The sequence below is a fragment of the Chaetodon trifascialis genome, chromosome 1 (assembly GCF_039877785.1).
Source record: "Chaetodon trifascialis isolate fChaTrf1 chromosome 1, fChaTrf1.hap1, whole genome shotgun sequence".
NCBI classification, from domain to species: domain Eukaryota; kingdom Metazoa; phylum Chordata; class Actinopteri; order Chaetodontiformes; family Chaetodontidae; genus Chaetodon; species Chaetodon trifascialis.
The window spans coordinates 23,607,625-23,620,449 of NC_092056.1; the positions used below are offsets into that span (position 1 = coordinate 23,607,625).

The window sequence follows — 12,825 nt, forward strand, 5'->3', positions numbered from 1 at the left end:
AACAGGACTTAGAAGTAAAGCTACACACTGCGAAGGTCTGCTGGCAAAACTACACGTTGAGAAGTGATTTATAAGATTATAGTGATATTGCCACCACAAGGCCCGCAGGAAAGGTGTTTCAAAGCCAAGCAAAGACCCGAGAGCCTGGGGAGAGATTGTGGCCTGAAAACAGGACACTGCAAGGTCACACACACCTGCTTGCACATGCTTTATTTTCTGCCAGAACATGTGGGAAAACCTTGTCCCTCCCTTCAATATTTACTGTGGGGGGACTAGCATCATTAGAGGGGGTCCCTCAGGGCACTCTGTCACACACCCACCTGGGAAGTGGCACAGTGGCTTTAAATGAGACAAGACGTTTGCATCTGGGATTAGCATTTCAAAGCCAAACATGCGCACGGGGGCCGTGTGGCGATGCTATGTTAGACTACACCCCCTGCGCCACCTAAGACAGGAGGTAAGATTAAAAAGAGACAGCGAGAGGGACCATGCTTAACAAACAGGTGGGAACTTCAGTTTTCTTCATTTCTGTCTCTGTCTCCCATCAACCCCGACTTCAACTCCACATCCCGCCCCATCCCCAAACACTCATACTCAGATGGCAGACGTTCTGCTTCATCATCGTCAGACCCGCCCACCTCTCCTGACAAGTGTCAACCTCCACTCCCCCCCCCCCACCCCCCACCCCTTTGCACCACATTGCACAATATCTGTGGCACCTCAGCCGGTGCTAGCATGCTGTTTAGCACTTTTAAAGGAAAGGCCCACAAGGCACTGCTCAGGTCAGGCTGCCCGCGCGTCTCAGGCTTGTTCACTCCTCGGTCGTCCATGTCAAACACGACCTGCGCAATATGCACCCACCAAGCGCCAAAGTGGGCCGCCATCATAAATAACTCCGCCAACAATACATCATTTAAGTGGGTGTTCTGCTCTCGTGGGCAACTCCAAACAAATGGCCACATCGATCATTGTGAGTGCCAGGTAGGGTAGGGTTGAGTCTCAGAGAGCCCCCCCCCTTACTTAAACATTCACACATACAAACACACACACCTGCTCTTTTATAAATAGCACCAAGGTTTCCTAAATAAACCTGCCTTGTCGTTGTGATGGGGGCCTATGCTTGGTAATCCTGTGGCGCTATGCGGCAAACTGGCAGGTGTTGCAAGCTCAACTAGCGGCGCACTCCTCCTGACAAAGACAGCCCCATTGTTTGGCAGTGCTGAATAATTAATATTGTCTACAACCTTTAAACAACCTTACGTCAGACTCATCTGTCATGGCGTCCTGCTGAGGGGCTTGGGCGCTTGCGTCAGCTAGGATGTGCGCTTTGAGCCCAGGGGTGTAAAGGGGTAGAGGTGAAGTGCTATATTAACTGTTGGCCTGCGGCAAGCGAGCACAGGGGGCCGGTGGCTGTGCAGACGGGCCCCTCACGTCCCTCTTTTTTGACCTCACTCTATCCCTCAATACCCCGAGCCAGCATCACTCGTGGTTGTGTGTGAAAAGGGGTTAGGGAGGGGAGCGGGGCATGACTCCATCTTCAGATAACATATGGAGAGGCTATTGCCTTACGATCCATCACAGGCCGGGACAAATGAGAACAACCTGGATTTCATATTGGAAGCATTAAACAAGCAGGTAAGTAGATGGTAGGAAGCTGGCAAGCTCCCATTCTGCTGTTTACAGAGCTTTAACCTGCTATCAGCAATAGGGATAAATTGTTTTGCCGTACTGCATAACACAGTTTCAATTGCCTAAATTTTGTTAGTGTATTTGTTGAACTGCTGCATTGTTTGACAGGCAGATTTTTCTACAAGTCCCAGATGATGTTTGGCTGGTTAACCCAGCACCCTGACACTGGATGGTGTTGATATGACATCAGCAGTGTTGAGAGTTTAATATCTGCAGTGTACTGTCAGCATATACATGTGGATTCTTACACATGTATAAAGGCACAAATGCGTAGGTTTGTTCAAACAAAATCTAATTCCTTAATTAGATATTTAGCCACATAATTCATATGCCTGAATTCTCTATACGCCATGACAGTTTTCTAATATCTTCTGTGATCTTGTCCTGATGACATCCTGTCATAGTTTTTAATGGCCTTGGAGTACCAGATCGGTGAGGACTACAGCAACAGCAGAACAATTCAGACAATGTCAGGCAAGTTCATGATCACAGAAACACACTATACATTAAAAGACTGGCATGCTATTGTCTAAACTTTATTGGAACATTTTCTGTTACCCATGACTTCATAGCATCAATACAAACACACACACACAAAATAATATGAAAACCAAAAACAAATGTGTGTGCACTCATGCATAACACACAAATACCCAAACACACTAGTACACACAAATGTGCATGCACATGCATGTGAAGACACACCAGCATGTGCCCACCTCATTGTGAATCTCCTCACAGTGTCGCAGCGTTGTCGGCAGCAGGGCCAGCAGGCTGTGGGAGCCGGTCTCTGGGTCAGTGTGCAGGTTGGACAGGGCTTCTTGGCACTGTGACTGGATGTAGGTCAGGGTCCCACTAGAACACTGGTAGGAAAGGAACAGAGCCGGTGTTAAACAAATAACTGCCATGCAGGGTTGAGCTAACCCCTGTGCATCAAAAGACAACGGACAGCTTCAGTTTTAGGTTTTACATAAAGCTTCTTCAGTGTTCAAATTACAACCAAATGGAGAGTTTCTGATAGGTCCTCAGTGGCTCCCCAAGAACTTTTTCATAGGGGTGACACACACGGGGGGCTGCTTCTTTTTGGCGAGGCGTCTGACAGTGATGATGATGCTACTCACAGCTGGTTTTTCAGGTTTGGGTCGGTCAGTCGTGAGCAGAAAGAGCTTCTCTCAGTAGTTGGTCATTGCTTGGCAGCTCAGTGATTTCATGCTGTGGCTTGTTAAGTAGATCAGCTGGCTCCACATTAAACGCATAGCAAATATGTTGACCACTCCGAAGAATGTGTTAGTTTGCTATTTTATGTTATTTTCTTTACCGGTGAAAAAAGTAATTGCTTCCGGAGGCCGGAGATTTCCCACCCCTGCCCTACCATTGATTATCATTTTTTGTGTTTAGTAAATTGTGTCTGTGAATAATTAAGACAATGTTTGTTTACTTCTGTGAAAAGCTTTCATATAACCCTGATTTCAAAAAAACAGAGGAGCTGTATAAAACACAGAGAACAACAGAACGCACTGAACCTCGCTCCATCCTCGCTTGTGAACGACTGAGCCTTTCCAGGATGCCCCTTTCATAACCATTTATGACACTATCACCTGTTTACCTGTGGAATGTTCCAAACAGGTGTTTGGAATCTTTCCCAGTGTTTTGCTGCTCCTGTCCCAACGTGTTTGAAACGTGTTGCTGGATCAAATTCAGTATAAGCAGATATTTATGAATGAAGCTGATGAGATAAAACATTAAATATATGGTCTTTGTGCTGTTTTAAATTGAGTATGTGTCAAAAAGTTATCGCATTCTGTTTAATTCATGTTGTCGTACATTTGCACGTCTCTTTTCATGCACTGGAAATCACAGAATCCTTCCATTTGACTGAAAATATGACTTTTAAAATTTTATCATTGTTTATCAGAAAAAATGTTGAAGTTTTTCATTTTTCCTTTAAGAGCGTGTAAGTAACAGCAGTCCAAAAGGACCAGAGCAGCGGGGACTGTCAGCATGCTATAAAGCAAATTTTGACAAATTCAAAACTGTGTTTTTCTCTTTTAGGACTGCTGGCTTCTCACCTCGGCCACTCTGTGTGTGGAGCTGAAGCGTGCGGTGTCTCCAGCGAGGACACAGTGCTGGTGGGTGCTGTTCAGGTCATCTGGTAAACACAGGGAAGAGAAAACAATCAGAGCGTGATACCAATAATAACAGCAATCATCAACAGAGCAGCAGAGAAGAGTAAACAAGGGAACAGACCGGAAAGGAAAAGAATAATCATCCATCAGGAAAAAATGTTTAATAAAACATTGTAGAGCACAGAAACACAACAGAAAAGATAATGAGATTAAAGATTTCATTATTTTGATTTGATTTATTTTGATTTTGTGCTTTTAATTAATTATAACAGCAAATAAACAGCTGATGAAAAGAAAAGAGCTGATGACAATAGAAAAAACAGATGAAAAGCAGGACGCGAAGGAACATGACAACTAAATCATCTTGTACACTCAGACAGATTGCGCCTGGTCCAGCATCGAATCAGATAGAATGAGCAGCATTGTACTATAATTTTAATTACCAAACAAAACCAGATCGCGCTCAATCTGTCAAGATGGAAGAGCCATACCAACAAACATTTGTCCAATACCACAGAAGCTTTACAAAGAAGCCTTACTGCTGTTTCCTGTGTATCCCTCCATGTGTTTCTTTGTGTGTATAGATGTTTCTCAGCTCTGCCATTATTTGCCTCATACCAATAATTAATTTAGCCATGACAGAGCTGTCATTCACAGCACATGTGCATATTTACACCCGCCTTGAGCAAGAGTACACTGGCTAATGCCTGTGATTTGAAAGTCAAACAGCCAAATGCTTTGGGAGCAAGATATTATTGTTTGGTAGGAGGGAAAAAAAAGATGGTGACAAACAAAACAACTTGCCGGTGTTTTCTTCACCCTGATGAGATTGTGAAGGATTAGGTCTCTGGGCAGAATTACTCTGCGTCTTTAAAACTGTTTATATCCAATAACAAATTATCTCCATCAATCTGCTCTTTTCTTGGCGCGTCTGATGCGTCAGTGGGATCAGGAGGGAGTAGAGGCAAACTCGATAACTGTAATAAATATTTATCTTTCTTTCAACCCCTGCGCCTGCTGCCACTTGTCCTCCTTTTCCAGGAAGCAGGCTTTTAAATATATTGGGTCAACTCTTTTCTCCAGTCCCCCTGTGCATTGGGAGCTGGAAATCTGATTATTGAACAGGCCCGGTGTCAAGACTTGCATTGTTCTTTTTTAACCACTGAAATTCCATTTGGGTGGAAATGATGGTGATTCAATTTGCCTGCAGCAGCTCAGACATTAGCAGTTCAAAAGGGCCAGCCGGCGACAAATGGTGCTGAAAAGACATTACGGCTTTTGTGGTTATACACCGCTGTAGTTTTCTTTTAATACCACGAAACTATCTATCATATGGTGTACATCACTAAAACACTGGTACAATATATCTGAACACATAGTTTAGTGGTGACTGCTCTGTCTGTGTGTTTGACAAAAACAGAGGGGGAGGGCATGTCCTTCTTCCAGTAAGCAGAGGGCTGCATTCTTTGCACGTGTGTGCGTGTGTTTTTCGTGCATGCAGGTCGTGCAAATTTATAGGTGTGTGCATATGTTGGTGCACTGTGCCAAGTATTTAATTCAGGTAGACCGACAAAGCGACAGACAGCCAAGGACTGTGTGAGCTGCTATCGTTGTGCAGCAGTTGGCCTCTCAAGGGCGTACTCACCAAGTGGAGCATAAATCCCCACTGATCCGCGACAGTCAAGTCCCATTAGAATGGTCTGCACAACAGCCCATCACTCTATTATCATGGCTGGCCTGAAACTGACTGTTCTATTGTAAATCTTATCCAGCAAAAAGAGGTCGGCTTCAAGCCCTGTCAAGCTGAATATTAGGTACAGGCGTCGACAGATGAAAACACAGCAGCTTCAAAGAGTCAACTTCAGGAATTCATTAAAACCTTCCTATTTCTTCTAAAACAACAAAAAAAAAAAGGAATCAGATTGAACGCCTATTAGTGGCCGATCTGAAAACTACTACAGCCTTCAGTTTCAAGGAAACGTATGCTTCCAGACACAGAGTTAAAACTAGACTGTGCAAGTAAAGCAGCTTCCTGTGTAACATTTTCCCAATGCTACCAAAACAACAATTTCCCACCTGCTGTAATCATGCGGATTAGCCCACAATGCAGCCACTTACTGCATAATACAGCATTTGTATGCAGCATTTGATGTTGTGCACCTTGGCAGGCACCAGGTACTAGCTATACATCGTCTGGACAATGCAAGTGATATGTCCAAGCTAAAGAAAAAACAAAAAGCCAAGTGAACGGGTTCTTTTCCTGTCTTGGTTGAGATTCTGCCTTTTTACCATAAATCAGCTGCTCAGTTTCACATATCTTGCCGTACAAGAAGAGATGATGCATTCACTTGTAGAGAGAAAAAAGAAAACCCTTTACATTAGCAGTACTATGTACACATTTCTTGTCGCTAACCCAAACCCCTTCTTGAGAAAATGTGTCTTACACTTTGGTTGTATGTTTTCCAGCAGTAGAACGGGCCTTGTGGGCTCTTGGGCTAAAAAACACAAAACGAAACTCAACAAAACTGCCTAAAAAAAGACACAAAAACACTTCAAATACTGCGCATCTCCTCCAAATGTGCATCTGATATATGTCTGTAAATCATGTCAGTTACATCCCCCTGACTCCAACCTGCTCTCTGAAAGCTGCTGCAAGTCTTAGCAGCGTATTTATGATTTTGACATTTAGTGCACAGGTAGGGGTTCAGTGTTTTCATGAAAAACACAGACAGCACGATTGTACATGGATGGATATATACGTATTAGCTGGATCTTTTAATCACAAGGGTCAAAATCTCACTAAATATCATGGATGGATATTGTGTTCAGCCTCTATTATTAATCATACAGTTAACATATTTATGTTGTTTATCTTTAGCTTACAAATCACAATTGCAATCACTCATTGATTTAAAAAAACAGTCACAGAGCAGATGAAGGCAGGTCTGACTGATTGTACTGTGTGTCTATCCTTATATACTTATGAAAGCAGAGTGCCCTTTAAAAATGATAAATCCCCCATTCACTCTACCAGGGGCCATAACGTCTTGTACATCTGAACACAAGCTTCTGCTGTGATGTGGATAAATGTCCTCACACTCAGAAAATATGAGAAAGCTTGGACGGGCCCACAGGGCTGAAAAGAGGAGGGTGGAGGTGTCCGCTGCAGCCAAAAGCATTAAGCTATGATTTACACCCCTGTGGCTCGCTGTCTGTCCTCTCCATAGAGACGTAGTCAGCACCGGGTCACAGGACTTCAAAAAATAACATTTGGTTTTCCTAACCTCTCTAATGCACACAATTTCATGGAACCTTAAAGCTCTGTGTTCAGGCCAAGTGACTCCACACACACACGCACACACACACCTCAGCTCCGTTTCTCGTGATGTAAGAAGAGAAAAGAGCACGAGAGTGCGAGTGAAGTGAATCCTGCTGGTACTGAATGAGTCATTTGGGACAAAGTACAAGAAGCACTAAAACACAGGGTAATAAAAGGGCCCCTTCCTCCAAAGTCAGACAGGGTGGCGAATGTGGCTGAGCCGTGTGACCTACGTGTTTACACGCACGTGTGTGTACGTCTGTATGCGTGTGTGTTTATAGAGAAGATTTAGTACCTCGCATGTAATAGCAGTCTCCAGACTCCAGTGGCAGCATCAGGCCAGGTGTGTGGATGTCCCAGGCTACCTTGAGCCCAATCCGCCAGTACGCCTTCTCACCGCTGCCTCCCTCACTGCTCTCACCTGTCAGTCATACACAGCCCAGCTCACTGTAACATTTGCATTTTATATTTAAATTCACATTTTAGGCTTTTGGTGTGACAGTTTCACCCAGCGTGACTTTGACTGAGTGTAAAAGTGCAAAGCGCTAGAGCTGAAATTTTTATGGAAAAAGGTGTTTCATCACTTTATAGAATTACGGCCATTTAACACAATATTCATTTAAACCACTTTTTTTTTACAATACAAGTGATATCTAGGTAATGCAGCGCTAAAACACTAGAAAGTCAATTTATCAGCAGCCAAAAAAAAGTCATAAAAGGGTTACCACTTTAAATAGTGAGGAGTGCAATGATTAAATCCATACCGTCCAAACAATGGATCTAAGATGTAAGCCTTTGTCTCCAGAAAGCGAGAATCACTTAACGGCAGAGTAAAGATGATATGTGTTGCTGTGATCATATCGGCTGTTAGCACAGGTTTCTTATGCTATCATTATGCTGTGCAAGAGGAAATAGTTGGATAAAAGCCCTTGATGTTGTTTAGTGAGTGTGTGAGAGTGTGTTATTGGACAGTAGGTATCCTATGATATTCCTGTTTCTGAACCCATACACTATAACCTCCTCCCCTGCTCCTCTCTCTCCTTCCATTCTTACACGGGATACTAAGAAAACAAGATTTGGCTTGGCTGGCCAACACCCTTCAGCAAAATCAATACTAAAGTCTTTCTGGGCCTCTCTGCCCCACAGCTGCCTTTTCCTTTGCTCAGCACGGATAAATAGTAACTTAATTTCCAGCCATTGTGCTCTTAGAGCCAGCTAATGACAGCACTCCCAGAGGCCTCAGGAATGGTGGAAGATCATCCTCCGTGCCGGAAAACGCTCCGTCGTGGCAGATTCCTTTGGATCAGCGCAGCTGGGAAAAACACTCAAACACTTCTGGTGAAGCTGCTCAAAGAGAAAAAAAGCCTCTCAGAGGAAGCAGGTGTCATGCAAAACATCTCATCTCTGTACATCTAAGATTTCTAATGTGCTGTGTTTCTTTCTTCTCAGGGACAATGTAAGAAACATGTATTGTAAAAGCACAACATTCCTCAAGGTAACAATTTCATTAGCCCGGTTCTGGGAGGCCTCAGAGCCAGCCACTGGGATATAGCTCTATGGCGCTCCGATCAGCCTTTCCTCTCTAAGGTCTGGAGCTGTGGGGTCATTTAGGACTAGAAAAGACACAGCTGCTACGCAGGGCAAGGTGTTATGCCATATAGCGTTTGAAGCCTGTGTTCACAGGGTCAAAGTTGAAATGGCCTGGAACAAATCACTGACGCAGTCCTCTGGAGCAGGTGTTTCTGGTTAGGGAACCCAAATGAAGAAAGCCCAGCTATAAAACGTGTTGGGATGTCAGAGCAGTTGGCAGCGCACTTGTGTGATACTGTAAAATTACACTCTCAGGACACAGATGCAGACACAACAGGAAATCATGTTTTGCTCTCCTTCGAGCTTTTGGAAGGTGCTAGGAACGACCTGGTGAGTGGTGCTGCTCAAGAGACATTTATTTTAACATTCACTGATTTGGCTTGTGTTGTGTTATTTTTACAATAAAAAACACGATCATATACGAATTACAAGGAGCCTTTTTCAAATGAAACATCTTTGATACGGTAGCACTGTCCTCTGTGTTTGCTCTAAGAGGCGAAGTTCCTCTCTTACTGAGATTCTCTATCAACCCCATCAGGAAATACTATCAGCTCTTGATAGAGTGCACATTCCATAATTAGGAGACATCGTATGATCCATACAGTACAGTCTAGGAACACTTATCAAAGCAGGGCTCATTATTCCATATCAGATAATTGCACATCGATCATTTCTCGGGGAAATGATTTAGATGAGATGCAGGGTGTGTGATAAGGCCTGTTTGTTAGACGGCGCCATTGAGCAAATGTTAAGAGCTCAGATCCAAATGTCTGTGATCTCCCAACGCACGTCGGCGATAAGGCTGTCAGCAGGCAGCCGGTGATGACATTTGATAATGCCCCGACACTATCGCATAGATTGATCTGATGGTTGCCTCACCAGAGGCCATGTCTACAGATGCTACAGCACTGCTGTAGGGCCATAACACACAAGGTTAGCTGCATCTGATCCGCCATAAAGCCACGGAGATAAGTTGATGGGATATTGCGGTGAAAGACAAAAAAGGAATCTTAATTTCAGAAACAATATGCTTAAGACAACCATTAAATACTTTCGATTTAAGCGTAGAAGAGTGAAATAAAGGATTCTAAAGTGTAACCAATTAGCACAGTTATGACAAGTAAGACATTTTAGCCTTGACCTTACCTTTGTCATCATGACAGCTGTAGCTGTACACAGCCACTGGCGAATGAGTGATGAGGTTCTCATCATGGTGCCACCCTACCGCCATTTTCCCCATGCCATAATAAGGCTCCTCTTTGAGCTGGCTCATAGCTGCTGGGTCCATGTAGTTGAGTAAGGTGACATTGAACTTGACTGGACCGGTGCACACTGGCAGAGGACTCGGCTGGGAACAGCCCTGTCCGCTTGCCGGTTCTTCCTTGTCCTCAATGTGATAATCTGACAAGCTGTGCTTCAGTTGGGCCACAGGTTTCTCTTGGGTCCGTAGCGCCGCAGGTTCAGTCTCTGTGCCGCTGATAGTTTTGGGCGCCCAGCCGGGGTATTTTCCTTCGCTGAGTTCCGACCCTGTTGCGACACCTGTTTCACTTGGTTTGACCTTGGAGGACTCTCCCTCCTCACTGCTGTGTCTGGACCCAGTCTCCCATTCTCCTTCTTGTTTCGACCCAGAGCAGCCTTCATCACTGTGTTTCGACTCAATGTCCCACTCCTCACTGTGCTTGGACTCTGTGTCCCCCTCCTCACTTTGTCGGGACTCTGAGTCCCCTCCTTCACTATTCTTGGAGTCCTCACTGTGTTTAGACTCCGTGTCCCCCTCTTCACCCTGTTTGGCCTCTGCCTCCACCTTCACACATTGCGTTAGCCTGTCTCCTTCCTTCAGCTGAGACACGTCAGAGCAAAGGAAGGTGTTAAGCTCCCACAATGCCTTGCAGGCCGCCCTCAAGTCAGGGTCGCAACAGTTTTGTCCTTTGACCTCCGTGTCTTCACTGTGCCAGGGGATGGCAAAGAGCCGTGTGTCCAGATAGCGATAAGTGTGACCGGGCTCACCCAGCAGAGCCCGCGACACGGCGGTGAATACATCTCGGTCGCGGACACGAACCAAATCCCTCAGCAGGCAGCCCTTCCTTCTCAGGGTGAGCAGAGCAGCCTGCACCCGGCCATGGAGCTCAGCAGGCAGCGAGCAGGATCTCCTCAGAACCAGGCCAGAGTAACTGGAGTCCCACTTGGAGACACAAGACACTCTTATCATTACAGGATGATCATGGCACACAAAAACAGAACAAATCTGACTAAAACTGAATTACAATCTTGTTTCTCAGATCTGAACCAACTAACTGAAAGGCTGCTGTAGGCCCTTTAGACAAAAGGTCTAGGCATCCTCAGCATTATCAGTAAGGGTGGCTGGCTCACCAGTTGCTGAAAGCCCCGATCTGAAGGTCCCAGAAAGGGGATCTTCTGGTCTCCCAACTCCTGCAGTAGCCTTCGCCTCTGTGGAACACAACACGGAATAATAGGGTGATAAGTAGCAGAAGGAACCCTGTTGTTAATGTTTTTACATAATCATTTTGGTGTCTAAATGATTGATTATCTATGCCTTTATTTTTTTCTATTTAAACATATTAAGTGTCTAACTTTGGGGATTTTGGAGAGAGGATGATGTGACGGTGTGGGAAGCAAAATGCAGATGACGGAAGTGATGGTCTTCCCATTGACCTTCAACATCCACCTTGTAACACCAACGTGATGTGATTGGGAAAACAATTACAAAATGATTATTACTTCCTGGGATAAGAATCAAAAACATAGAGGTTGTGTGACAAAAATCTATTATGGTCCTGTATGGCCTTCATAAGTCAGTTCTTCAAAAAAACAGCAATCAATCTGGCAAACAAAAAATCAAATCGTGTGAACTGAATCGGCAGGTATTTGAGGATCAAATTAATAAATCAATTTTAACAACTGATGTCACAGGGACCTGGTAACCCTTTTCATTGACGTCTCACATTTTTATGATTTGGTGAAGGCTGCTGTGGGGTTCCTCGCAACCTTATAAAAGATGCCCTGTGTCATACAGAGCTCCTCCAATAAAAACGTAAACCTGGTGGAGGGATCAAAGCACTTTTCATTGGGACGCATTCCATTCTGACCTATAAATCCAATGGCAACTGGCATAAAAACTATATGCCCAAATAAATTTCACAACTATTTCCCCACCCTGTCTCCTTTTGCCCTCCTGTATGTGCTTGTGCGTAGGTGTGTGTACATGGAGGCGTTGTATCTGTGCACATTCAGAACCTCATATTCATTCCCACCAGGTGTGCACACGCGCGCTCACACACACACACACACGCGCTCACACACACACACACACACACACACACACACACACACACACACACACACACACACACACACACACACACACACACACACACACACACACACACACACACACACACACACACACAGCCTCTGCATGGTGTCTCAAGAGCAAGGAAAGGAGAAATGTCACCAGCATGCCACTGTCTTTTTAAACCTTTAAAACTTTTGCATGAATGGTCTGTTGTGATAGCTTGATAGCAGCAGCAGCAGTGATAGCAGTTGCGATAGTTTGAGGCGACCCGGCCTTGTGTATATTTCCAAGACATTTACAACAAGCGTCTCACATTTCTCCTGCCCCAATAATGCCGAAGACCTCATGTGGAATATGGGAACCGGCTGCCAAAACACATCCTGACTTTTAGAGCGAAATAAAATGTCCGGTTAATAACATTAAAGTCCATGAGTGTCCTGGCGCGTAAGGGGGTTGGATCAAAACGAGGGAAAGCGGTGAAAGCATGTGCATTAAAGACAGGAGGGAGGAAAAGAGATCCCAATAACGGAGGCAGAAGAAATGAGCGGGCATCAGATCTGAAGCAGTTTGGCGAATTTACCTTCAGGGCTGAATCTTTACCTTAGGCTAAACAACACAAAACCTGCTGAAAGTTTTCTTAAAGGATGCGCATGAGTGTACAGGCCTTCCAAGTTATTCTGGAACAAACAAAAACAGACTTGCAGACAGTTGGAATCGAAAAAACAAAACAACATGCACTATTCATGGCCAGACTGCATTCAAAAGCTGTTGGAAGAAATTGACAACCT

General features: G+C 44.6%; 1 protein-coding gene across 1 annotated transcript in view; it reads right to left on the reverse strand.

Moving 5' to 3' along the window:
- fto (FTO alpha-ketoglutarate dependent dioxygenase) overlaps positions 1-12,825 on the reverse strand; it is a 117,273-nt gene that overhangs the window by 85,391 nt on the left and 19,057 nt on the right. The window contains exons 2-6 of the mRNA XM_070958856.1: positions 11,095-11,172; positions 9,871-10,906; positions 7,430-7,555; positions 3,759-3,838; positions 2,409-2,552 (exon numbers count right to left, since the gene is read on the reverse strand). Of these exons, the coding sequence (XP_070814957.1) occupies positions 2,409-2,552; positions 3,759-3,838; positions 7,430-7,555; positions 9,871-10,906; positions 11,095-11,172 (1,464 nt within the window). The remainder of the gene's footprint in view (positions 1-2,408; positions 2,553-3,758; positions 3,839-7,429; positions 7,556-9,870; positions 10,907-11,094; positions 11,173-12,825) is intronic.